Source organism: Sarcophilus harrisii, chromosome 4, assembly GCF_902635505.1.
Source record: "Sarcophilus harrisii chromosome 4, mSarHar1.11, whole genome shotgun sequence".
In the NCBI taxonomy this organism is placed as follows: Eukaryota; Metazoa; Chordata; class Mammalia; order Dasyuromorphia; family Dasyuridae; genus Sarcophilus; species Sarcophilus harrisii.
In genome coordinates this window covers 21,718,604-21,737,738 of record NC_045429.1, presented here as the reverse complement: position 1 = coordinate 21,737,738, position 19,135 = coordinate 21,718,604, and the positions used below count along the sequence as shown (strand labels likewise).

The following is a 19,135-nucleotide window of genomic DNA, read 5'->3' as shown; positions in this document are numbered from 1 at the left end:
CAACACTTATTGCACTCTGAGAGGATGTGAGACCATTTGGAGCTATAGATCAAAGGGGACACGGCTTCTGGGATTTGACATAATTTTACAGAGTTCACCTACGTCAGCTTCAAGGCCGTTCCCCAGTCACTCTGCCCGTCTCCACACCCTCTCCTCCTGGCAAGGCTCATTTCTTATCCCCTTCCATATTCCTCCCATGCCCTAGCCCGGGTCTTACTCATGGAGAAGCTCAGTCACAAGACCCTGGGTTTGGAGATGGAGCCCTCAGGTTCTGCTAAACATGGCTCTGCTCCTTACTATGCCTTCAGCTGTCTGGAGGGAGGGCTATCGGGTGGAAGCTGGATTAGCTTTGTCCAGCTTGGTCCCAGGGACAGTACCATGGGTCATGCAGGGAGGGTGATTTAGACTTGATGGTCAGAAAAGCTTCCCCCCAAATCAGGCCTATCCCAGATTAAGACGGGCTGCCATAAGAGGTAGTGAGCGTCCCATCACTGGGCATCTGCAAGAGGGAGCTGGATGTCCCTTATTCATCTCTGCCTTGGACTAGACAGCTGCTGAGGTCCCTTCTAATCCTGCAAATGCTGTGATCTGTAAGGGAGGAGGCTGGGCCAGACCGCAGTTTTCTCCCAGGTCCGCATCCCGTGAGCCTGCGATTCCCCACTAAGTAAGGGCTGTCCTCCCTGGCCCGACAAGTCCCCAGAGCCTTCTGTCTTCTCTGTGGCAAACAGGCCTGGAGTTCATCCGCACGACCCAGAAAGCCCAGCCTTACAGCCCCCTGGTAGTGCTGCTGCCCTTCGCCGGGGGCCACAGCCCCACACTGAATGCCGCCTGCCGGCTCATGGTGCGCACCGGGGTGGCGATGATCGCGGCCGCCGGCAACTACAGAGATGACGCTTGCTTATACTCGCCGGCTTCCGAACCCGAGGTAAGGCAGGCTGGGGCCTTGGGTGGGGGGGAGCTGGGAGCTAGGGACTGGGGGAAGGGAGGGAGAAAGGGCAGGGCACGCCCCCAACCTCGAGTTCTAATGCGCTCGGGCAGGCGGGGCTGTGGTCCCTGCTGGGCCACGTGTAGGACACTGGCAGGAAGATGGCCTGGGGGTCCTGGGGAAGTCCCTTCATTGCTCTGTCTCAGTTCCTTCCTCTGTAACGAGCCCGTTGGAGTCAGGGGTCTCCAGGGTCTCCCCTCCCTTGCCATCTGTGACGCAGCCAGCCCGGCTGCGTCCTCCTGCCCCAGCCACATCCGGACGCTTCTCTCCACCAGCTTTTCTGACCCAAGCCTCATGCTGCCTCTCCCTATGGAGGCCACAGGAGGCCTGGGGCTGCTGCCCTTTCCTGAGCTGCTCCAGGCCACTGGATCGGGAGCTCCTTGGTCTGAGCCTCTCCCCTGTTCTCCCTGCTTGGAACCTTGTTACTCTCTTCCCTCCAGGTCATCACCGTGGGCGCCACAAATTCCCATGATCAGCCAGTCACCATGGGAACCGGAGGGACCAACTTTGGCCGCTGCGTAGACCTTTTTGCCCCTGGGGAAGACATCATCGGTGCCTCCAGCGACTGTAGCACCTGTTTTACCTCTCAAAGTGGAACATCTCAGGCTGCCGCCCATGTGGCAGGTTTGTAGTTCCTCCCCTCCCGTGGGGCATCCCAGAGCTTTACCCATCAACATTTATTGAGCACCAACTGTAAGCCCATCCCTGTGCTAAGATGCTGAGGAGAACGATAGTCCACTGGCATCAAGAGCTTATAGCAGGACAAGAAGGGAACTCAGGAGGCACTTATTAACTGCCCATGATAGGCCAAGTACATTGCTTGGTATAGAGATACAGCAATAAAAACAAAACTGTCTCTTCCTTCGAGATGCTTCCATTTTCTCCAGTTAAGTAAGGCAAGGAAATATGCGGAATGAGAACCCACATGTGGTTGGAGAGAGGGAGGCAGTGGTTCAGTGGACAGAGCACTGGCCTTAGACCCGAGTTCAAATCCAGCCTCAGACCCTTACTAGCTGTGTGACCCTCAGCAAGTCATTTAGTCTACTGGAGAAGGAAATGGCGGGTCACTCCAGTGTCTTGGCCAAGAAAATCCAATGGGCTCTGGCCCACAGGACCACAAAGGGCTGGACGGTAAGAATCCTAACAAGGGAAGTGTCAGGGCACAAAGGGTCCCAGAGGAGAAGGTGAGAAAAGACTGCCAGGACAAAGGCAGGGAGGCTGGAGATGGAAAGTCCTGCAGGAATTGTTAGGCTGATATGTTGGGGGGAGGGAGGAGAATCAGGGTTGAATAGGCTAGAAAGGCTGGAGTTGGATGTGAGAAGCTCTTCTTCAGGCCAAGGGAGAGCCCCTGAAGCTCCTTGGGGGTGGGGTGTCTGGGAGGAAACCTGTGCACATGTAGGAGGAGGAGGAAGAGGAGGAGGAGGAAGAGAAGAAGAAAGGGAGGAAAAGGAAGAAGAGAAGGAATGGAAAGAGAAAGAAGAGGAGGAAGAAGGGGAGGAAGAAGAGGAAGGGGAAGAATAGGAGAAGAGGAGGAGGAGGAGAAAGGGAAGGAGGAAGAGGAGGATGAAGGGAAGGAAGAAGAAGAGGAAGGGATGGCTGGGGCCAAAGCAGTCAGTGCAGTTTTTCCCTTAGGCATCGCCGCCATGCTCCTCAATGCCGAGCCTAGCCTGACCATGTCAGAGCTGAGGCAGAGACTCATACATTTCTCCATCAAGAATGTGATCAACGAGGCTTGGTTTCCTGAAGACCAGAGGCTGCTGACCCCCAATTTGGTGGCCGGGCTGCCGTCCAGCCTTGGAGCAGGTGAGCCCCCCTTCCTTCTGAACCTGAGCCTCTTGGGCCCTTCTGTGTGCCTCCATTTGGGGGAAAGTGCGTCTTCCTCGGGGTCTTGGAATGAGTTCAGCATTTTGCAGTTACTGCTGCATTGATTGTTTTCTCCCCTCTAAAATGGGAATAGCAATAACAGTAATGACATCTACTTTGTCACAGAGTTGTGAGCCTCAGGCACCCAGAAAATATGAGCTGTTATTATGAGGATATTAATTTGGGGGCATCTGGATGGGATTTCCAAGGGGTGGGGAGCTCTCCCTATGGAGCCCCCTCCAGCTACAAAGATGTAGTCGTTTGTTGTCTCGTTGGGTTGCCTGGAGAGAACAGACAAGGGATTATTTCAATGGCAGGATTTGAACTCAGATCTTCTGATTTTAAGACCAACTCTCTACTACAGCAAACTATCTTTGGTGTAGCTTATGCCATGTTAAACCATTCTAGATTCTAAATTCTTTTCCACTTCGGATATCCCCCGTTCTTTTTTTCCCTCCATAGTAATTTAGTTTTCCAATGACATGAAAAGCTCGTTTTCAGCATTCATTTTTGTAAGATTTTTTGAGTTCCAGATTTTTTCTTCCTCCCCCCTCACCTCATCCCTCCCGAGCAGCGTGAGACAGGTAACACATGTACGATCATACGAAACATTCCCATAGTCGTCATGTTGTGAAAGAAAGATCAGAACAGAAGGGGGAAAACCACGAGAAAGCAAAAGCAAACAGACAAAACGGTGAAAATGCTCTGCTCTGATTCACATGAAGTCTCTGTAGTTGTTTCTGTGCATGTGGACGGCTTTTGTACAATGATTTCCTGGTTCTGCTCATTTCATTTTGCATCAGTTCCTGTAACTCTTTCCAGGCTTTTCTGAAATCATCCTACTCAGCGTTTCTTATAGAACAATAATATTCCATCACATTCATAGACCAGAACCCATTCAGCCGTTCCCCCACTGATGGGCAGCCACTCAGTGTCCAGCTCCTCGCCACCAGAAAGAGCTTCCACAAACATGCTGGCACTTGACATCCCTTGTTCTCAGACACCTCCAGCTCTGATGTTCCTTCTTCTAAGGCCCCTTCAGGGGGCAAAGGCCGTCTTGCTGCGTCCCTTTCAGTTCTAACGTTCTGTGTTCTAAGGGTCCTTGCAACTTCTGCTTTCCATGGGATAGATAAGGTCCTTGCTAGATCTGACTTTCTCTGTTCTAGAAGATACCTTCCAGGTCTAAGATGCTGTGTTTTAAGGTCCCTTTAAACACTGGTCTTCTATATTCTAAACTTCCCTCTATTAAGTACACTCTGGCAAACTGTTCCAGAGCAAAGCCAGCTGTACCTCCCCCTCAAAGTTCTAGGTGCTTGGGAATGTCTTTCTCTAAAGCTGATAACTCGAGCTCCCTTTTGGGGTGGTTCCCTCACTCTCAGCTACCAGTGAATGAGGCTCCAGTTTCCCTTCCAACGAACTCCCACTAATCTTTACAAAAGGATATTGAAATACATCAGCAGCACAGGGGCAGGAGAAGGGCCCTGGGGGTGGGCCCCCCTGAGCTGAGTAATAGTCATAGGGCTCTGGGCAGGTCCAGCCCCGCTGCAATCCCTCTGGGAGGCAGACTCCCCGACCCTCAGCCCCGGGACAGCAGGCTCAGATAATCTCGAGGTACCGTTGACCTAACACGTTCATGTCCGAGGGTGGCATGGTCCCTGCGAATCCGTGGCTCGGCTACTACCGGGTTGGAGGCCAAAGGGCGTTTCCCCGTCTCGGGGCTTCGGTGCTAGCTTGACTCTGCTCCCAGTGGCTCAGACTCCTGACCTTTTGAAACTCAGCCTTGGTCCAGATGGATCAGGGAATGTCTGCCTGTCCTCTACAAGAGCTCCCCATCCTGCCTCCTTCCCTGGACCCCCTGGGGTGGGGTGCTGTGTGATGGTGGAAGCCCTTGTGCCGGGTCCCTCTCCCCTTACGTCCGGTCCTCGGGCGGACGGGCTTGTGACTCTTTCAGAAGAGCAGCTGTTCTGCCGGACAGTGTGGTCCCCCAACTCGGGCCCGACCCGGAAGGCCATTGCGGTGGCCCGCTGCGGCCTGGGCGAGGAGATGCTGAGTTGCTCCAGTTTCTCTAAGAGCGGGAAGAGGAGAGGAGAGCGGATGGAGGTGATGTTTCTGCATGTGTACCCATGTCCAGGGGATCCAGGACAGAGTTGGAGGGAAGCTCAGAGGCCCAGTCCACCCCTCTCACTGTACAATTGGGGAAACGGGCCGAAGGAGCTGGGAGGGATTTTCTGGTGAGCTTATAGACCATGAGCCTCAGAGGGGATTTGAACCGGGGTTCTCTGACTTAAGAGCTAACACTGGGTGGGCACCTTGGGGCCTGGGGGGCTCTGCATGGGCTTGGGGTTTCCACATGAGGCTTCTGTTAAGGCCGTGGCCACCACCCAGCTGCTTCCTGTCTGGTGCCCCGAGCCTGTGTGGCGAGGGCTGGAAGGAAATGTTTGGGATGAATTGGATTAGTGCTGTTATCTCCTTGTTACAGGCAAAGAAGCTGAAAATGACCTGCCCAGGGCCCTACGGCTATTACTCAGCTCGGGCCAGCCCTCTCTTCCCCCGGGGCCCTTCTCCTGCCCCAGCCATCCTGATTCATTCCCTTCCTCCTCCACCCCCCCTCCCCCACAAAGCCTGATTGGGGACCCAGGAGTCAAGGTGGCCTTCCGGGGACATCCCGAGGCATTTCTCTTTTGGCTCAGGCCTAGAACTGGTCATTTTGCTAAGGAGGCAGGACCAGGAGGAGCGCTTTCCCTGCCACCTTGGGAGCAATCGGTCCTGGGGAGTCCATCTGTTGGCAGCCTGATTCAGTGCACTGGAGCCCCAGGCTCAGCCCCAGGAGATGATTCTGAATGTCACCCTTTCTTTCCTTAGGCCTCAGTTTCCTGCCCTGTAAAATGGAATCTCCCCCCTCCCCACCCATTATTTCCCAAGCTAGACATGGAAGAAGGAAGTAATGAAATATTGCACTCCACGTGTGGGGAAAACACACATTTCCAACCATGAAGGCTGGCGTGGGTCAGAATGCGAGGTCCAGTAACCCGACTGGCCTTTTTAAAGTATAGCAGAGACCCTGGGCAAGTCACTTAATCCCAATAATAATAATAATAATAAATAAAGTATAGCCAATAAACAACAATGATACAGGGAAAAGCAATCTGGCCTTGCCGTGCTGGTGGCCCAAGAGAAGCTTCTGGCTAGAACATCTCTGAAGAAAGAGGTCACCACATGTTCTAGGAGGATACTCGAGCAGCAGCTTAGAATCAGAATGGAGATTGTTGGGAGGGGGAGTCCCAGAGCAGAAGTGCAGGGCGCCTAGAGGCTGCTGGGATACAAAAGGGAATGAGCAAATGTCTTTGTGATCCTGGGCTTGAAAGGCCATGGTGTGAGTGCGTGTGTGTCAGAGAGACAGAGGGAGAGAGACAGACAGAGACAGAGAGACAGAGAGAGAGAGACACACACAGAGAGAGACAGACAGAGACAGAGAGAGAGAGAGAGACATTGTTGGGAATGTGATTTGTACATCTCAGGTGCACGAGGGCAGGAAGGAATGCCTGGCCTACAACGCATTTGGGGGACAGGGCGTCTACGCCATCGCCAGGTGCTGCCTGCTGCCCAGAGCCCAGTGTCACGTCCGGGCCTCGCACCAAGGAGAGGATGGCGGGGAGGTCCGTGCCCGCTGTGATGAGGAGAGTCACGTGGTTACAGGTAAGAGGTCCCGCAGGGAACCATGGAGGAGACAAAATGATATGGGGAATGGAGTTGATGGAATCTTGGACTATGAGAACTGGGGGAACTTGGAGCTGGGAAGGGCCTTAGAGCAGGGGGTGTCAAATCTGGGAAGAACCTAGAACATGGAACGTTAGAGTTGGAAGAGACCTTAGAACAGGGAATGTCAGATTTGTTGGGGAACTTAGAACAGGGGGTGTCAGGGCTGGGAGAGAGCTTAGAACAGGGGATGTCAGAGCTGGGAGGGGTCGGAGAGAAGCAGTTCTCACATTTGGGTCTCAGGATCCCTTTGTACAAATGCTTACGTGGGAGATTTCTGCCGATGTCCATCACATGAGAAAGGAAACTGTCTTCGTATTATAGGAAAATAGTTTTGAGCCCCTAGAAACCCTTTAGGGAGCTTAGGGACCCATCAGTCCCTGGGCCCCATTTTGATAACCGTGGATCCAGCCCCAGCCCCTCCCCCCCCATTTCACAGAAGAAACTGGGAGCCAGAGCAGGGCAGCTTTCTCCCTTGGGACTGTCCCCTTTCCCCAGGGACTTTAACTGTCCAAAGACCCTCCAGGGTTGATGACTGGATGGAGACAAAGGAAGGCGTGTCCCACCCCAACAGAAAGCAGGGGCCCTGGGCAGGGTGGGAGGCCTGCCCGAGACGGGGAGATGGGCCCAATCCCCCACGCCCCTCCCTTCTGCAGGCTGCGCCTCCCACTCCCATCGGGAGGATCTTGAGGACCAGGTGAAGCCCGTCATGAAGAGCAAGCAGGGCCACAGCCATTGTGTGAGCCGAGGCCAGTCCAGCCTCCATGCCTCCTGCTGCCATGCCCCAGGACTGGAGTGCCGGGTGAAGGAGCATGCCCCCGAGGGCCTCACGGAGAAGGTGCGGACACAGCCTCTCCTCCCTCTCCACCTTGACCTTCTGCCTCTTTTTCCTTCCCACCCTTCTCTGTGCATTTCTTTCACTCTCCTCCCCTCTTTCTGACCTCCCCTCATTCATTGCCTCCCTTCAGCCTCTCCTCCCTCCCTTCATCATTCTCTCTTCCCTTGTTCTTCCTCTTTCTATCTTTCTCCTGTTTTTTCCTGCCTTTCTTCCCCTCCCTCCACCTCCTCTCCCTCTCTCTTCTTCTTGGACTCCCTTTCTCTTTCTCTCTGCGCCTCCCGACTCCCGACTCCCCTCTCTCAATTTTACTTTTTCCAGCTCTTTTTCTCTTTTGATTTTCGATTTTAAAAATCCCTTTCATTATGAACTTAATATGAACACTTCAACATACAAAGAAAACCTGAAAGAGGAGATTGCCTATGGAGCTCCGCACTTCTGTTCTATAAAACTTCTTAATCAGCACAGATAAAAATTATCCCAACAGGTTCAGAATTCCCCTGCTTGTCCGTGCCGCCTTCTCAGCTTCCTTTGGTCACTTCTGTGTAATTTGGAGGTTCCGTTGGTGAAATCTTCCTTGTTTGCTTTGTTTTTTCATGTTTAGCCATTCTGTCTAGACCCCCCAACAATCGCTATTTTCCTCTTGTCATCTTTTTTAACCTGCTGGATATGAGATAGAACCTCTTAATTATTTTAATCAATCAGCATTTATCTTATTATTTTTGATCTAGAGCAATTTTTCCATATGGTTTTCAAGAGCTTACAATTCTCCTTGAGAACTTCCTTTTTATAATTCTTTGTCCATTTATCTTTTGGGGGAATGGCCTTTATTCTTATGTCTTTGTATCAGTTTCCTGGATATCTTGGATATCAAACGTCGATCAAGAAAAATTCGCTGAAAGATTTTTCCTAGTTAGCTTTTTCTTTTTAATTCTAACTGAATTAGCTTTTGTTTGTTCAAAAGCTTTTCAGTTTTATGTGATCACAATTTCCATTTCACTTTTTAAAATTGTTTTTATTCCTTCCCCCCAAAAAACTCTTCCCACATTCATACTTGTAAAATATCCTATATTTTATCATATTATTGTATTATTCCTATAATTCCTTATGATATGGCCTTTTTCGTTTAGTTTTCGTTTGTTAAGCTTCTGAATAAACAAAAGTTAATTCAGTTAGAATTAAAAAGAAAAACTAAAAGTTTTCGTTTAGTTTTATAATACATTTAATACATAGTTTTATAATACATTATTGTCTATGTGTGAATATTGATCTAAACCTAGTTTCTATTATTTTCTCTGCAGCTTTTGTTAAATAGAGAATTCTTATCCTCATAGTAGGCGTCTTTGCCTTTACCAAATTTTATTCTACTGCATTCAGTTACTTCTTTGTCGCATTTATCTAATCTGTTCCATTTATCAAATTTTCTGAATTTTTTAATAATCAGTATGAAACAACTTACTTTGTGACAGAGTTTGACATCTGCGACTAGCAAGACCCCTCTTTTAAAATATTTTTTTCCCATTTTTTCCCTTGAGACTCTTAAACTTTTGAGCTCCTTTAAATGAATGTTGTTATTTTTTCTAGCTCTATAAAACATCTCTGATCGTTTGATGTGCTACTAAATTTGTAAATAAATTTAGGTAGTATTGTCATTTTTATTGTATTGTCTCAACCCAAACATGGTTTGTTAATAGCTCTCTATTTAAATCTTTTATTCCTCAAAAAGGCTTTTGTGGCTGTATTCATATAAGTTTCTTTTACATTTGTCACCTTGGTAGATGGACTCTCTAATACTTGATGCATTTTGTAGTTCTTTTGAATGGATTTTCTTTACCTGTCTCTTGCTTCTGGATCTCTCCTTTTAACGTTTCTCTCTTTTATTCTTTTCTCCTGTTTTCTTTTCTTTTTCTCACTTTTCTCATATTCTCTCTGTCTCTTCTACCTTCATCTTACTCCATCCTTCTCTTTTTCCTCTCTCTTCCTTCTTTCTCTATCACACTTCATCCTTCTTTGGTCTACTTCTCTCATCCTCTCACCTCCCATTCTTTGTAGCTCTCCCCACTCCCTCATCCCCTTCTTCCCTCTCCTTTATGCCCCCTCCCTCTCTCCCTCTGTCCCTCCGATCTTTTTTTCTCTCTTTCCTTCTTCTCCCATCTCCCCCTTTTTCTTCAGCCACTTTCCCCCTTTCTACTCCCCTTTTCCTTCTCTTCTCTCACTCTTTCCTTCTTTCTCCTTCACTCCTTTCCTCCCTCTTCTCTCTTCTCCCTCTCCCCTTCTATCTTTCCCTTTCCTCCCCCCCCACTCTATTGCTGACTTCATTTAATCTCTCACAACGCAATGACTCCCCAGCTGTGGCTCCCCATGCTGGGTTGGACACAGGCTGGGGCCAAGGGGCCAAGGGGTCAGCAGACACTACCTGCATTTCCCACAGTGCTTGCTGCTCTCCCTGACAGGTGACAGTGGCTTGTGAAGAAGGCTGGACGCTGACCGGATGCAACGCCTACTCCCCCGGCCCGAGCACCCTGGGCGCCTACCCCGTGGACAACACCTGCCTGGTCAAGAGCCATGCCGGCAGCAGAGGGGGCCGCCAAGCAGCCGCCATGGCCATCTGCTGTAGGAACCGACAGCTGCCCAGAGACCAGCAGACTTCCCCGTGATGCTTCCCGGCAGGATTTGTGGTGGGGGGAGGGAAGAAGGACCTTCCGTGTTGGCCCTCAGTCGTAGGATATCACCAAGATTCTTGGGGCATCCACGTTTCCCACTTCTCAATTTCCACCCAATTCCCTCACGCTTCTCCCATAGGTGCCTCAGTGCTGGCCACTGCTCAGCCGGGCTTGGACTGTCTGAAAAGGCTCTCTCTTCCCTCCTCAGAGGAGGGGGATCCACCCCTGCCTCTCCCTGTGATGAGGACCTGGATTTTGGGGATTTGAGGCTATGGGGAAGCCCCCTGGCACTTGTCCCCTATCCCCTCCTCCTTCTCTTTCCCTCATTAGCAACTAGTTTCTATGCTTGCACATGGCCCTCCTCTTCAAATGGAAATCTCTCCAAGGTGGTAGGGACTCCTCAAACCCCTCCTACAGACCAGCTTCAGGAGCTGACCATGGACCTTTTCCGCCCAGTCAGGACACAAGTTAAAAGGAAAGTGCTAGATCATAAAGGGGGCGAACAAAAGGGAGACAGCAAAAACTCACCTCACCAAGGAATCAAAGCGTGTCAGAACTGGGAGGGAACCTAGAACAGGGAATGTTAGAACTGGGAGGGAGCCTAGAACAGGGAATGTCAAAATTGGGAAGGAAACAAACCGGGAATGTCAGAGCTGGGAGAATCTAAGAACAGGGAATGCCAGAGTTGGGTGAGAACTTAGAATTGGGAATATCAAAGTTGGGAAGGAACCAAGAACAGTGAATGCTAGGGCTTGGAGGGAGCTGAGCTGGGAATACCAAAATCAGCGTGGGGGTTGGGGGCTTAGAATGAGGAATGCCAGAACATAAAGTGCCCGTGAATGCCCTCTTTTGGCCTATAAAACCGGGGAAGGGGGTTCTCTGCGGGAGTCAGAGTTCCATTCCTATATGACACCCCTTTGGGAGCAGGAGATCCCAGGGCAGTATGGGAGGGAAGCAGCCTGGCCTCTCAGAGGCTGCTCCCTTTCCCTCCTGGCTTGGCACCAGCTCTCTGGATCCCTGTGTGGTGGTCCCAGCTGGGTGGCTTCTCCTAGACCCTCGGGTGCTTCTCGGACATCCTGCCAAAGGTGTATTTACCAGCCAGCCAGCGGAACAAATATCTCCTCACTTTTTCGTTCCCAGTTGACTCCCAGACCGGGGCCAAATCCAGATTTTTAGGCCCTGCCCAACTGTCTGTAGAGATGAACTGTAGAGATGGAAGGGAATCCAAGCACTTATTATTATTATTATTATTATTGTTTTTAGCTGTTGCTGTCTTTTGTTTGGCCCTAAGGACCTTTGGTTTTAGGGGCTTCCCCATTTTCCCACCACATCTTCTTTGTGCACGGCAGTGAACCAGAGTGAACAGAACACAGACAATCGGGAGCCAGGGCCTGGGTCCAAACTTCACTCTGCCCCCTACAACCTGGGCACCTTTCAGTAAATCCCTTGCTGTCCCTAAGGCCCAGCTTCTGTTAAAAGACTGTGTTGGGCCAGATGTAGGTGGCCCTTCCCCCTTTTCGATTTACCATCTTTCAACATGGATGGATTTCAAAGGGTCTGTGGACTGGGGGGGGGGGAGAGAAATCAATCATTTTCACTAACATTTGGTTTCCTTTGTTATCCTGTGTATTTTTATACATTTAAAAACGTTATTCTGGAAAGTTAGGCAAAAAGCATTTGTTGAGGGCCTACTATGTGTTATACTATACACAGTAAGGCAAAAAGTAATCCCCACACTCAGGGAGCTCCCAGACAAGTGGGGGGGGGGGACAGCACGTCATTAGCTGTGTACGAACAAGCTATCAACTGATTAGATCAGAAGTGATCAGCAGAGGGAAGAGACCAGAAGAAGCTTCTTGCAGAAGTCGAGCCTTCCCCTGAAGGCTCATTTGAAGGCACTAAAGAATCTGGGAAGGATTCGGAGGGGGAGTTTCCAGCATGGTGGACAGCCAGTGACAGAGCTAGGGATCTCTTTGGAGAAGCGACAAGGGGCAAGCCAGGGTCTTTGAATCAGGGTTATGTAGAGAACAAGTAAGGGAGAAGTTTGAAAAGGGAAGGAGGGGCCAGGTCAAAAGGCCTTTAAAAGTCAGAGGGTTTTGTGTCTGAGCGTGGAGGTGAATGGGAGCCCCTGGAATTTAAACAGAAGGCTTTGAATGGAGAATGGACTGGAGTTGGGGGGAGAGGAGGCAGGCAGGTACCAAGAGCTATTAGACAGTCTAAGTGCGAGGTGATGAGATGCACCAGGGGGTGGGAGATGGGCTCCGCCACCCAGTGAGATCCAGGACATGAGTAACGGAGCCTTTCTAATGAAACTTCTCTAAGGGAGGCCAGCCTTTCCTCTCTTGGGCAACGAGGAGAGTCAGACATGACTGAATAACAAAACAAGATGGCTCAGACAGAACAGTCCCCGGGGGGAGTTGAGGGCACATCTCACTGTTTCACTTAGTTTTCTGAATCATCCCTCTTGAAGGCAGAAATGAGGAAGGTGCAGGGACTTGGGTCTGGTCTTGGACCTCATAATGACAAGCTTGGCCAAGTTTCTCTTACCCCTCCTCCTCCAAGAGAGTCCTCCCCCTGCAGCAGCTTCCAGCACCCTGGACAGCGTCAGTCCTGTGGCCATACTCCACCCCAATTTAACTGCTCTATCCACAAGAGGCCTGTGTCTGCGTGGTCCACACAGTGAAGGACTCATCCTGTCATCTTGCTTTCTCTAAAAACTAGAACCTAACAGAGAGCAGGTTTGTGACTTGGCTATGACTGGTTTGGGAAGGTTGAAAATGACACTTCTTTTTGGTAAAAAGAACAGCTCTTCCTAAATCTGACAGTGGTAGACTCCCAATTCCCCCAATTCCTTCCTTACCCACACTACCTTTGTTCCAAAGAACCCCAGGCTCTCACCCTATCACAGCAAGTCATACTGGAGGCTGCCATTGCTGATTCCCAAAGTATGACCCTGATCCTCGGTTCCCTCTCTCTCTAATGGGTATTTCCAGAAACAGCTCTCCTAGGGCTTTTCGGGGAGAGTTTTTTTTTTTTTTTTTAACATAAAGATTAAACTTTTCTAGATTTAGCATTTGACTTTTGTATTTTGAAAGTATTTATTCTGGATTTTGTAGTCTGTTTTATTATAGAGTGACTTTAAAAAAAAATAAAAACTTTTAATGACAAATAGCCTGTGGATGATGTGGACCATGCATCAGTTAAGAGGAGGGTTGGGTATAGGAATGGGGAGGGAGGGGTTGAGATAAGGCTGAACCTGTGGAACTATAATCAAAGCTCTGATTTCCATCAATGGAGCAGCCAATTAAGCATTTAAGTGCTCAGTGCTCCAGTTCCAAATACAAATGATCATCATTGTTATTATCCTTGCCCTCAAGGAGCTTTTATTCCATCTGTAACATTTTGTGTTTTATAGAGTTTTTACTTTACAACATGCTCTTGTGAGAGATACTGAGGAGTTTCTCTTCCCATCCCAGAAATGGGAGCTAGCCTGGTCCAAAGGGCAGAGGAACAGTCTGGGAAGTCTTAGTGGAGTTTTACATTTTAATAGATTAAAACTCCACTAAGTCCTTAGATAGGATCGCCAAGTAAGAGAGCCTGGGACGAAGCCATCATAGGAGACTCCTATTATGAGTGGGCATGATATGTTTGAAAATCCAGCAAAGGAGATTGATAAGGGTCAGATAGGTAAGAGAATCAGGAGAGAGGGCCCCCCAAAAAACCAAGAGGAAAGAAACTATCAAATAGAAAAAAGTGTTCAAGAGCATGCAAGGTCAAGAAGGAGAAAGATTAAGAATAGGCTATAGAATGTGACCAGTAAGAGATCACTGGTAATTTTGAAAAGAACGGCTTTGGTTGAATGATGATGCCAGAAGTGGGTTTGTTGGAAGTAAGAGAATGAGAAGAAAGTAATGGATTTGCAAGCCATTCTCCAATTGCTAAGTGGTCAAAGGATATGAACAGCCAATTTTCAGATGAACAAATTGAAGTTGTTTCTACTCATATGAAAGGGTGTTCCAAATAACTATTGATCAGAGATGGAAATTAAGACAATTCTGAGATACCACTACACACCTGTCAGATTGACTAAGATGACAGAAAAAGATAATGACAAATGTTGGAGGGGATGAGGGAAAACTGGGATACTGATGCATTGTTGGTGGAGTTGTGATCCAACCTTTCTGGAGAGCAATTTGGAACTATGCTCAAAAAGTTGTCAAACTGTGCATACCCTTTGACCCAGCAGTGTTTTTACTGGGCCTATATTCCAAAGAGGTCACAAAGGAGGGAAAGGGACCCACATGTGCCAAAATGTTTGTGGCAGCCCTTTGTGTAGTGGCTAGAAACTGGAAATTGAATGGATGCCCATCAATTGAAGAATGGCTGAGTAAATTGTGGTATATGGATATTATGGAATATTATCGTTCTGTAAGAAATGACCAGCAGGATGATTTCAGAGAGTCCTGGAGAGACTGACAGGAACTGATGCTGAGGGAAGTGAGCAGAACAAGGAGATCATTATACACTTCAACAGCAATACTGTGTGAGGATGTATTTTGATGCAAGTGGGTATCTTTGGCAATGAGAAGATCTAATCTGGTTCCAATTGATCAATGATGGACAGAATCAGCTACACCCAGAGAAGGAACACTGGGAAATGAATGTGGACTACTTGCATTTTTGTTTTTCTTCCCAGGTTATTTTTATCTTCTTTCTAAATCTGATTTTTCTTGTGCAACAAGAGAACTGTAATATGTACACATATATTGTATTTAAGATATACTTTAACATGTTTTACATATATGTGACTGCTTGCCATATAAGGTTGAGGGTGAAAGGAAGGAGGGGAAAAGTTGGAACAAAAGTGATTGCAAGGGACAATGTTGAAAAATTACCCATGCTTGCCATCTGGGAGAGGGGATGGAGGGAGGGAGGGGAAAAGTAGGAACAGAAGTGAGTGCAAGGAATAATGTTGTAAAAAAATTATCCAGGCATGGGTTCTGTCAATAAAAAGCTATAACAATAAAAAAAAATAAAGTAAATGGATTTGCCTCTTGCACACAGCCTTCTGAAAGAAAGGAGAGGTATGAAGCAAAAATTAAAGGGAAGTATGAACTGAGGGTTTTTTGGAGGGTGAGGGAGACATGGGAGGTTTTGTGGGCAGGAAGGAAGCACCCTGTGAATAAGAAAAAGAAAATGAGGATGACAGATCAATCTACTGGAAGACGTGGGCTTTCTCCAGTTGTGAAGAAATTGAAACAAAAGTGCTGAGGTGAAATAAAAATGCTTTATTAACTGTCTTGTAAACCTGCTCTGACAAGGCTTGAATTCACTTTTGGTTGTGATTATAAACCAATAAATATTATTAAGCACTTCTTATTTACAAGGTGTTTTGGATACAAAGAGGAAAAACAGAGCATCTGCCCTCAAGGAGGTCAAAATCTTATGGTTGAGATATCGTGCAACTATGTAGATAAAAGGATAGACAAAACAGCCTCGCGGAAGCAGCAAGACCCTCTAAAGCAGAGACAGGAAATGGCACAAGCCTATCCATCATCCCTTTGACCCCCATCTCCCTTCAAGCAGCCCAGGAAGCTGACCTCGAGAGCCTTGGGAACAGCCATGCATCTTGCACAAAGTCCCCAGCCATTACTCTGGGGAGCCACCCCTGGGGAGGAGCAGCTTGGCCACAGCTCCTGCAGGGCTACAGTCACAACTACTGAAGACCTAGAAAGGAAAGTTCTTGCCATCAAAATCTTTGCCTCTGCCAAGTGGCTCAGCATCAGAATCGAGGTGGTATTGAAGAAGCATCGGGGATATGAAATACTCAGGTGCTAGGTGGGAGAGCGGGTTGCAATGTGAAGAACTCACATGAGAGACATTTATCACAGTCACTAAGGCTGCCGTGTATCAACATGAAACAGCTCATGAATTAAATCAAATATAACTCAGCAAAGCTAAATCATATACAATTAAGCAAGATGCTTCTGGTGGTATAGCTATTTAAAGACAGAGGGCAAGAAGATTTAGTATAATTTTAAGAAATGTTTTATTGATGCCTTTTATCTTTACATAAAGTCATTTCTCAAAATAAAAAAAAAGTCAGAGTGAAGCGGGGAGTGAGGAGATGAAAGTGAAGAGAGAGGAGGAAGAGGAGGGGGAAGAGGAGGGGGAAGAGGAGGAAGAAGAAGAAGAGGGAGAGAGGGAGAGGAAAGGAAAAAAGAAAGGGAGGAAGAGAGGAAGGAAGAGAGAGAATATCTTAAAGGGAAGGCTATAGCATTAAGGAAGATGGGCAGGTTTCTTGAAGAAGATGAGACTTAATTAAGACTTGAAGGAAACCAGGGAAGTCAAGAGGTGAAGATGAGGGAGTGAATTCTGGGCATAGAGGACACCTAATGAAAAAGCATGGAGTGTCTTGGCTGAGTAACATCAGGGATGCTGTTAATAAAAGAGAATACAGTTTAAAAAATTACTGAACAGTGCTAATTATATTAATGCTCACTGAACCAACTGCTGCTCTTTTTCTTTTTCCTCTTTCCACTTTTCTTTCGATGATCTCTCACTGGATAAATGCTGTGGGATTTTTTTTTTTTTAATATCATTTTGGTGAGGATAAGCAACTTCTTAATTCGTCAAAGAATATCAAACTCTCTCCTCTTTGAGAAGTCTCAAATTATTTTTTTTTAAAAGCCAGTATTTACATAGCATTTTAAGGTGTGTCATGTGCTTTACAAATACCCTCTCATTTTATCCTCACCATGCTGAGAGGTAAGTGATATCCCCATTTTATGGATGATGACCACTGAGGCAGACAGATTTCCATGTTCAGTCACCCTAACACAGGGGTTATATTTCACCTCCTCCACTTAGGTCCCCCTTTCCCCATTTCAGCTATTTCCTTTCAAAGGTCTTCATTTTCCCTGACAACATGGTGTTCAGAGGAATGGAATTCCTGATCTTTCTGTCAGAGGTTGGAGGGAGATCGCCTACACTGCCTTCTCTGCTGGGACTTTATACATCCCCTTCCCCATGAATTTACTCAAGGCTTACTTCTTATGCCAGTTTATGGGAAATCTATATATCTATTATTACCAGACCTCTTCAAATGATCAAGCATATGATTTACCTGTCTCATGGATATTCCCATTAGAATGAAAGCTTCTTAATCCAAGTGCTGGGTTTCACACCAATTGCTTTTATTTTCCCGTTGTCCTAGCATTATTTAACTGTTTAGATCTTAAATGACCTATTCTAGTATTTTCTTTCTCTCTCTCTCTCTCTCTCTCTCTCTCTCTCTCTCCCTCTCTCTCTCTCTCTCTCTCTCTCTCTCTCTCTCCCCCCCCCTCTTCTTGTCCCTTCCTATAAGCTTTTTACATATAGAAATTTGTTGGATCTCATCTGGAAAAGGAAAAGTGCTGAGGAAGGAAGTACTGAGTAGACTTTTGAGATCTGTGTACAACAAAAATATGGAATACTGATTCCACTGGACTGAGGGACATCAGGACTATCCAGAAACACTGGGTATGCCTTTGAGTTTCGGGCCAGCTGGATGGGCCCTGGTCTTTATCCAGCCCAGAAAGCCATGATGGGACATTAGAGTAATGGACTGAAGAAGCCCTGGGTCTTAACGTTGGCCAGAAGGTTCTTTCTTAAATAGGGAAAATGAGGGGAGTGGAGCCCATGAGCTCTGCACTGCCTCCCAGCTCGGGCATTGCAGGATAATAAGATTCCACAAAAGGCAAGATTCCTGTGAGAATTTACATTCTCCATCAGTCAAAACACAGGGACTGTGCCAAGTGCCTGAGGATACAGAGGAGGCAACACAGAACTAGGCACAGAGATCCATGGGGGGAGGCACTCCTGGCTGTCTCCTGCACAGAAGATGAAGGAAGCCAGTGAGAGGAGGTGGAGGTAAAGGGGCAGGGCCCTCAGGCTCAGTCTTCACAGCCTGGGTGGAGGGGGAGCGTAAGAAGCCTTAATAGGTAGAAAGGGGACCAAGTAAGGGCCAAGATCCAGGATGGGGGATGAGTCTGGATTAAGGCTGGGGGTGGATGACAGGCTAGGGGATGAGGATGAGGGGCAGGGAGGACCACTCACACTGAGTGCTGAGAGAAGGGGCCTTCTAGGGTGAAAGAGCCAACTCCAGATGCCTGGAAGGCACTCACTGATGGAAGACATAGGAGCCAAGGGCTGGGCCTCTAGACCAGCGGCTCCTCTCCACAGGTGACCAGCCCACAGGAGCCGATGAAAGTCCCGAAGGTTGGCAAGAGCACTGGGACTGGAGCGAAAGCTGACTTTGGATCCTGTCTTGGACACTAGGCCCACTGCTTAAGAGCTTGGTCCCTCAGTTTCCTCATCCATAAAATGCAAACAGCAAACATGCAAAACCTCTTGCAGGGATGTCTCAAGAGCTTACACGAGCTCACGTAAAGTGCCTGCAAAGTCTCCCGGGGAAGATTAGCCATTAGAACGACCAGCTGTCTCCTGTGACCCTGCCAGATGGAGTAGCCTCTGCCACCTAATAGCTGTACAGTCATCGGCTGGAGGAGTCTTTCCAGACCTCATTTTTCTCCTCTCTAAAATGAGATATTCACCCTATTCAAGACCATAGAGTAGGTAAACTGGGCCCACATATGCATATGTAACCCCCATCTCCTCCAGTATGATTTTTCCACTTCTAGATGAGGTTGCTCACCTGGTCATCCTCCCCTTCAGCTCCTTTCCAACCAGTGCAGCTTGGGTCTATTTGGTCTTTTGTGACCCCATCAGAATGTGAGTCCTTTCCTTTCCTTTTTTAGCAGAGCCGTCTAGCACTTGTAGTGGAGGCATGTGGTGGGGGCGGATGGATGGGCCCCAGCCAAATTTCTGCTAATGACAGATCCCGCTTCTGGACTCAGCGTTCCAGCATAGCCCAGTACCTCGCTCGAGCAAGCTATGGTCCAGAGGGAAGATGGCGTGGCCTGAGGAAGCGAGGGAGGGAGACCTTTCCCTGGGGCTGGATCCCTACTGACACCCCATGGGAGAAGTGTCCTA

The 19,135-nt window shown here is 48.1% G+C and overlaps 1 protein-coding gene across 1 annotated transcript in view; it reads left to right on the top strand.

Annotated features, from left to right (window-relative positions):
* Positions 1-13,273, top strand: part of PCSK9 (proprotein convertase subtilisin/kexin type 9) — a 29,321-nt gene extending 16,048 nt beyond the window's left edge. Inside the window, exons 6-12 of the mRNA XM_031969048.1 lie at positions 729-925; positions 1,426-1,609; positions 2,618-2,788; positions 4,800-4,948; positions 6,367-6,544; positions 7,261-7,442; positions 9,893-13,273. Of these exons, the coding sequence (XP_031824908.1) occupies positions 729-925; positions 1,426-1,609; positions 2,618-2,788; positions 4,800-4,948; positions 6,367-6,544; positions 7,261-7,442; positions 9,893-10,096 (1,265 nt within the window). The 3' untranslated portion in view covers positions 10,097-13,273. The remainder of the gene's footprint in view (positions 1-728; positions 926-1,425; positions 1,610-2,617; positions 2,789-4,799; positions 4,949-6,366; positions 6,545-7,260; positions 7,443-9,892) is intronic.
* Positions 13,274-19,135: the final 5,862 nt, after the last annotated feature.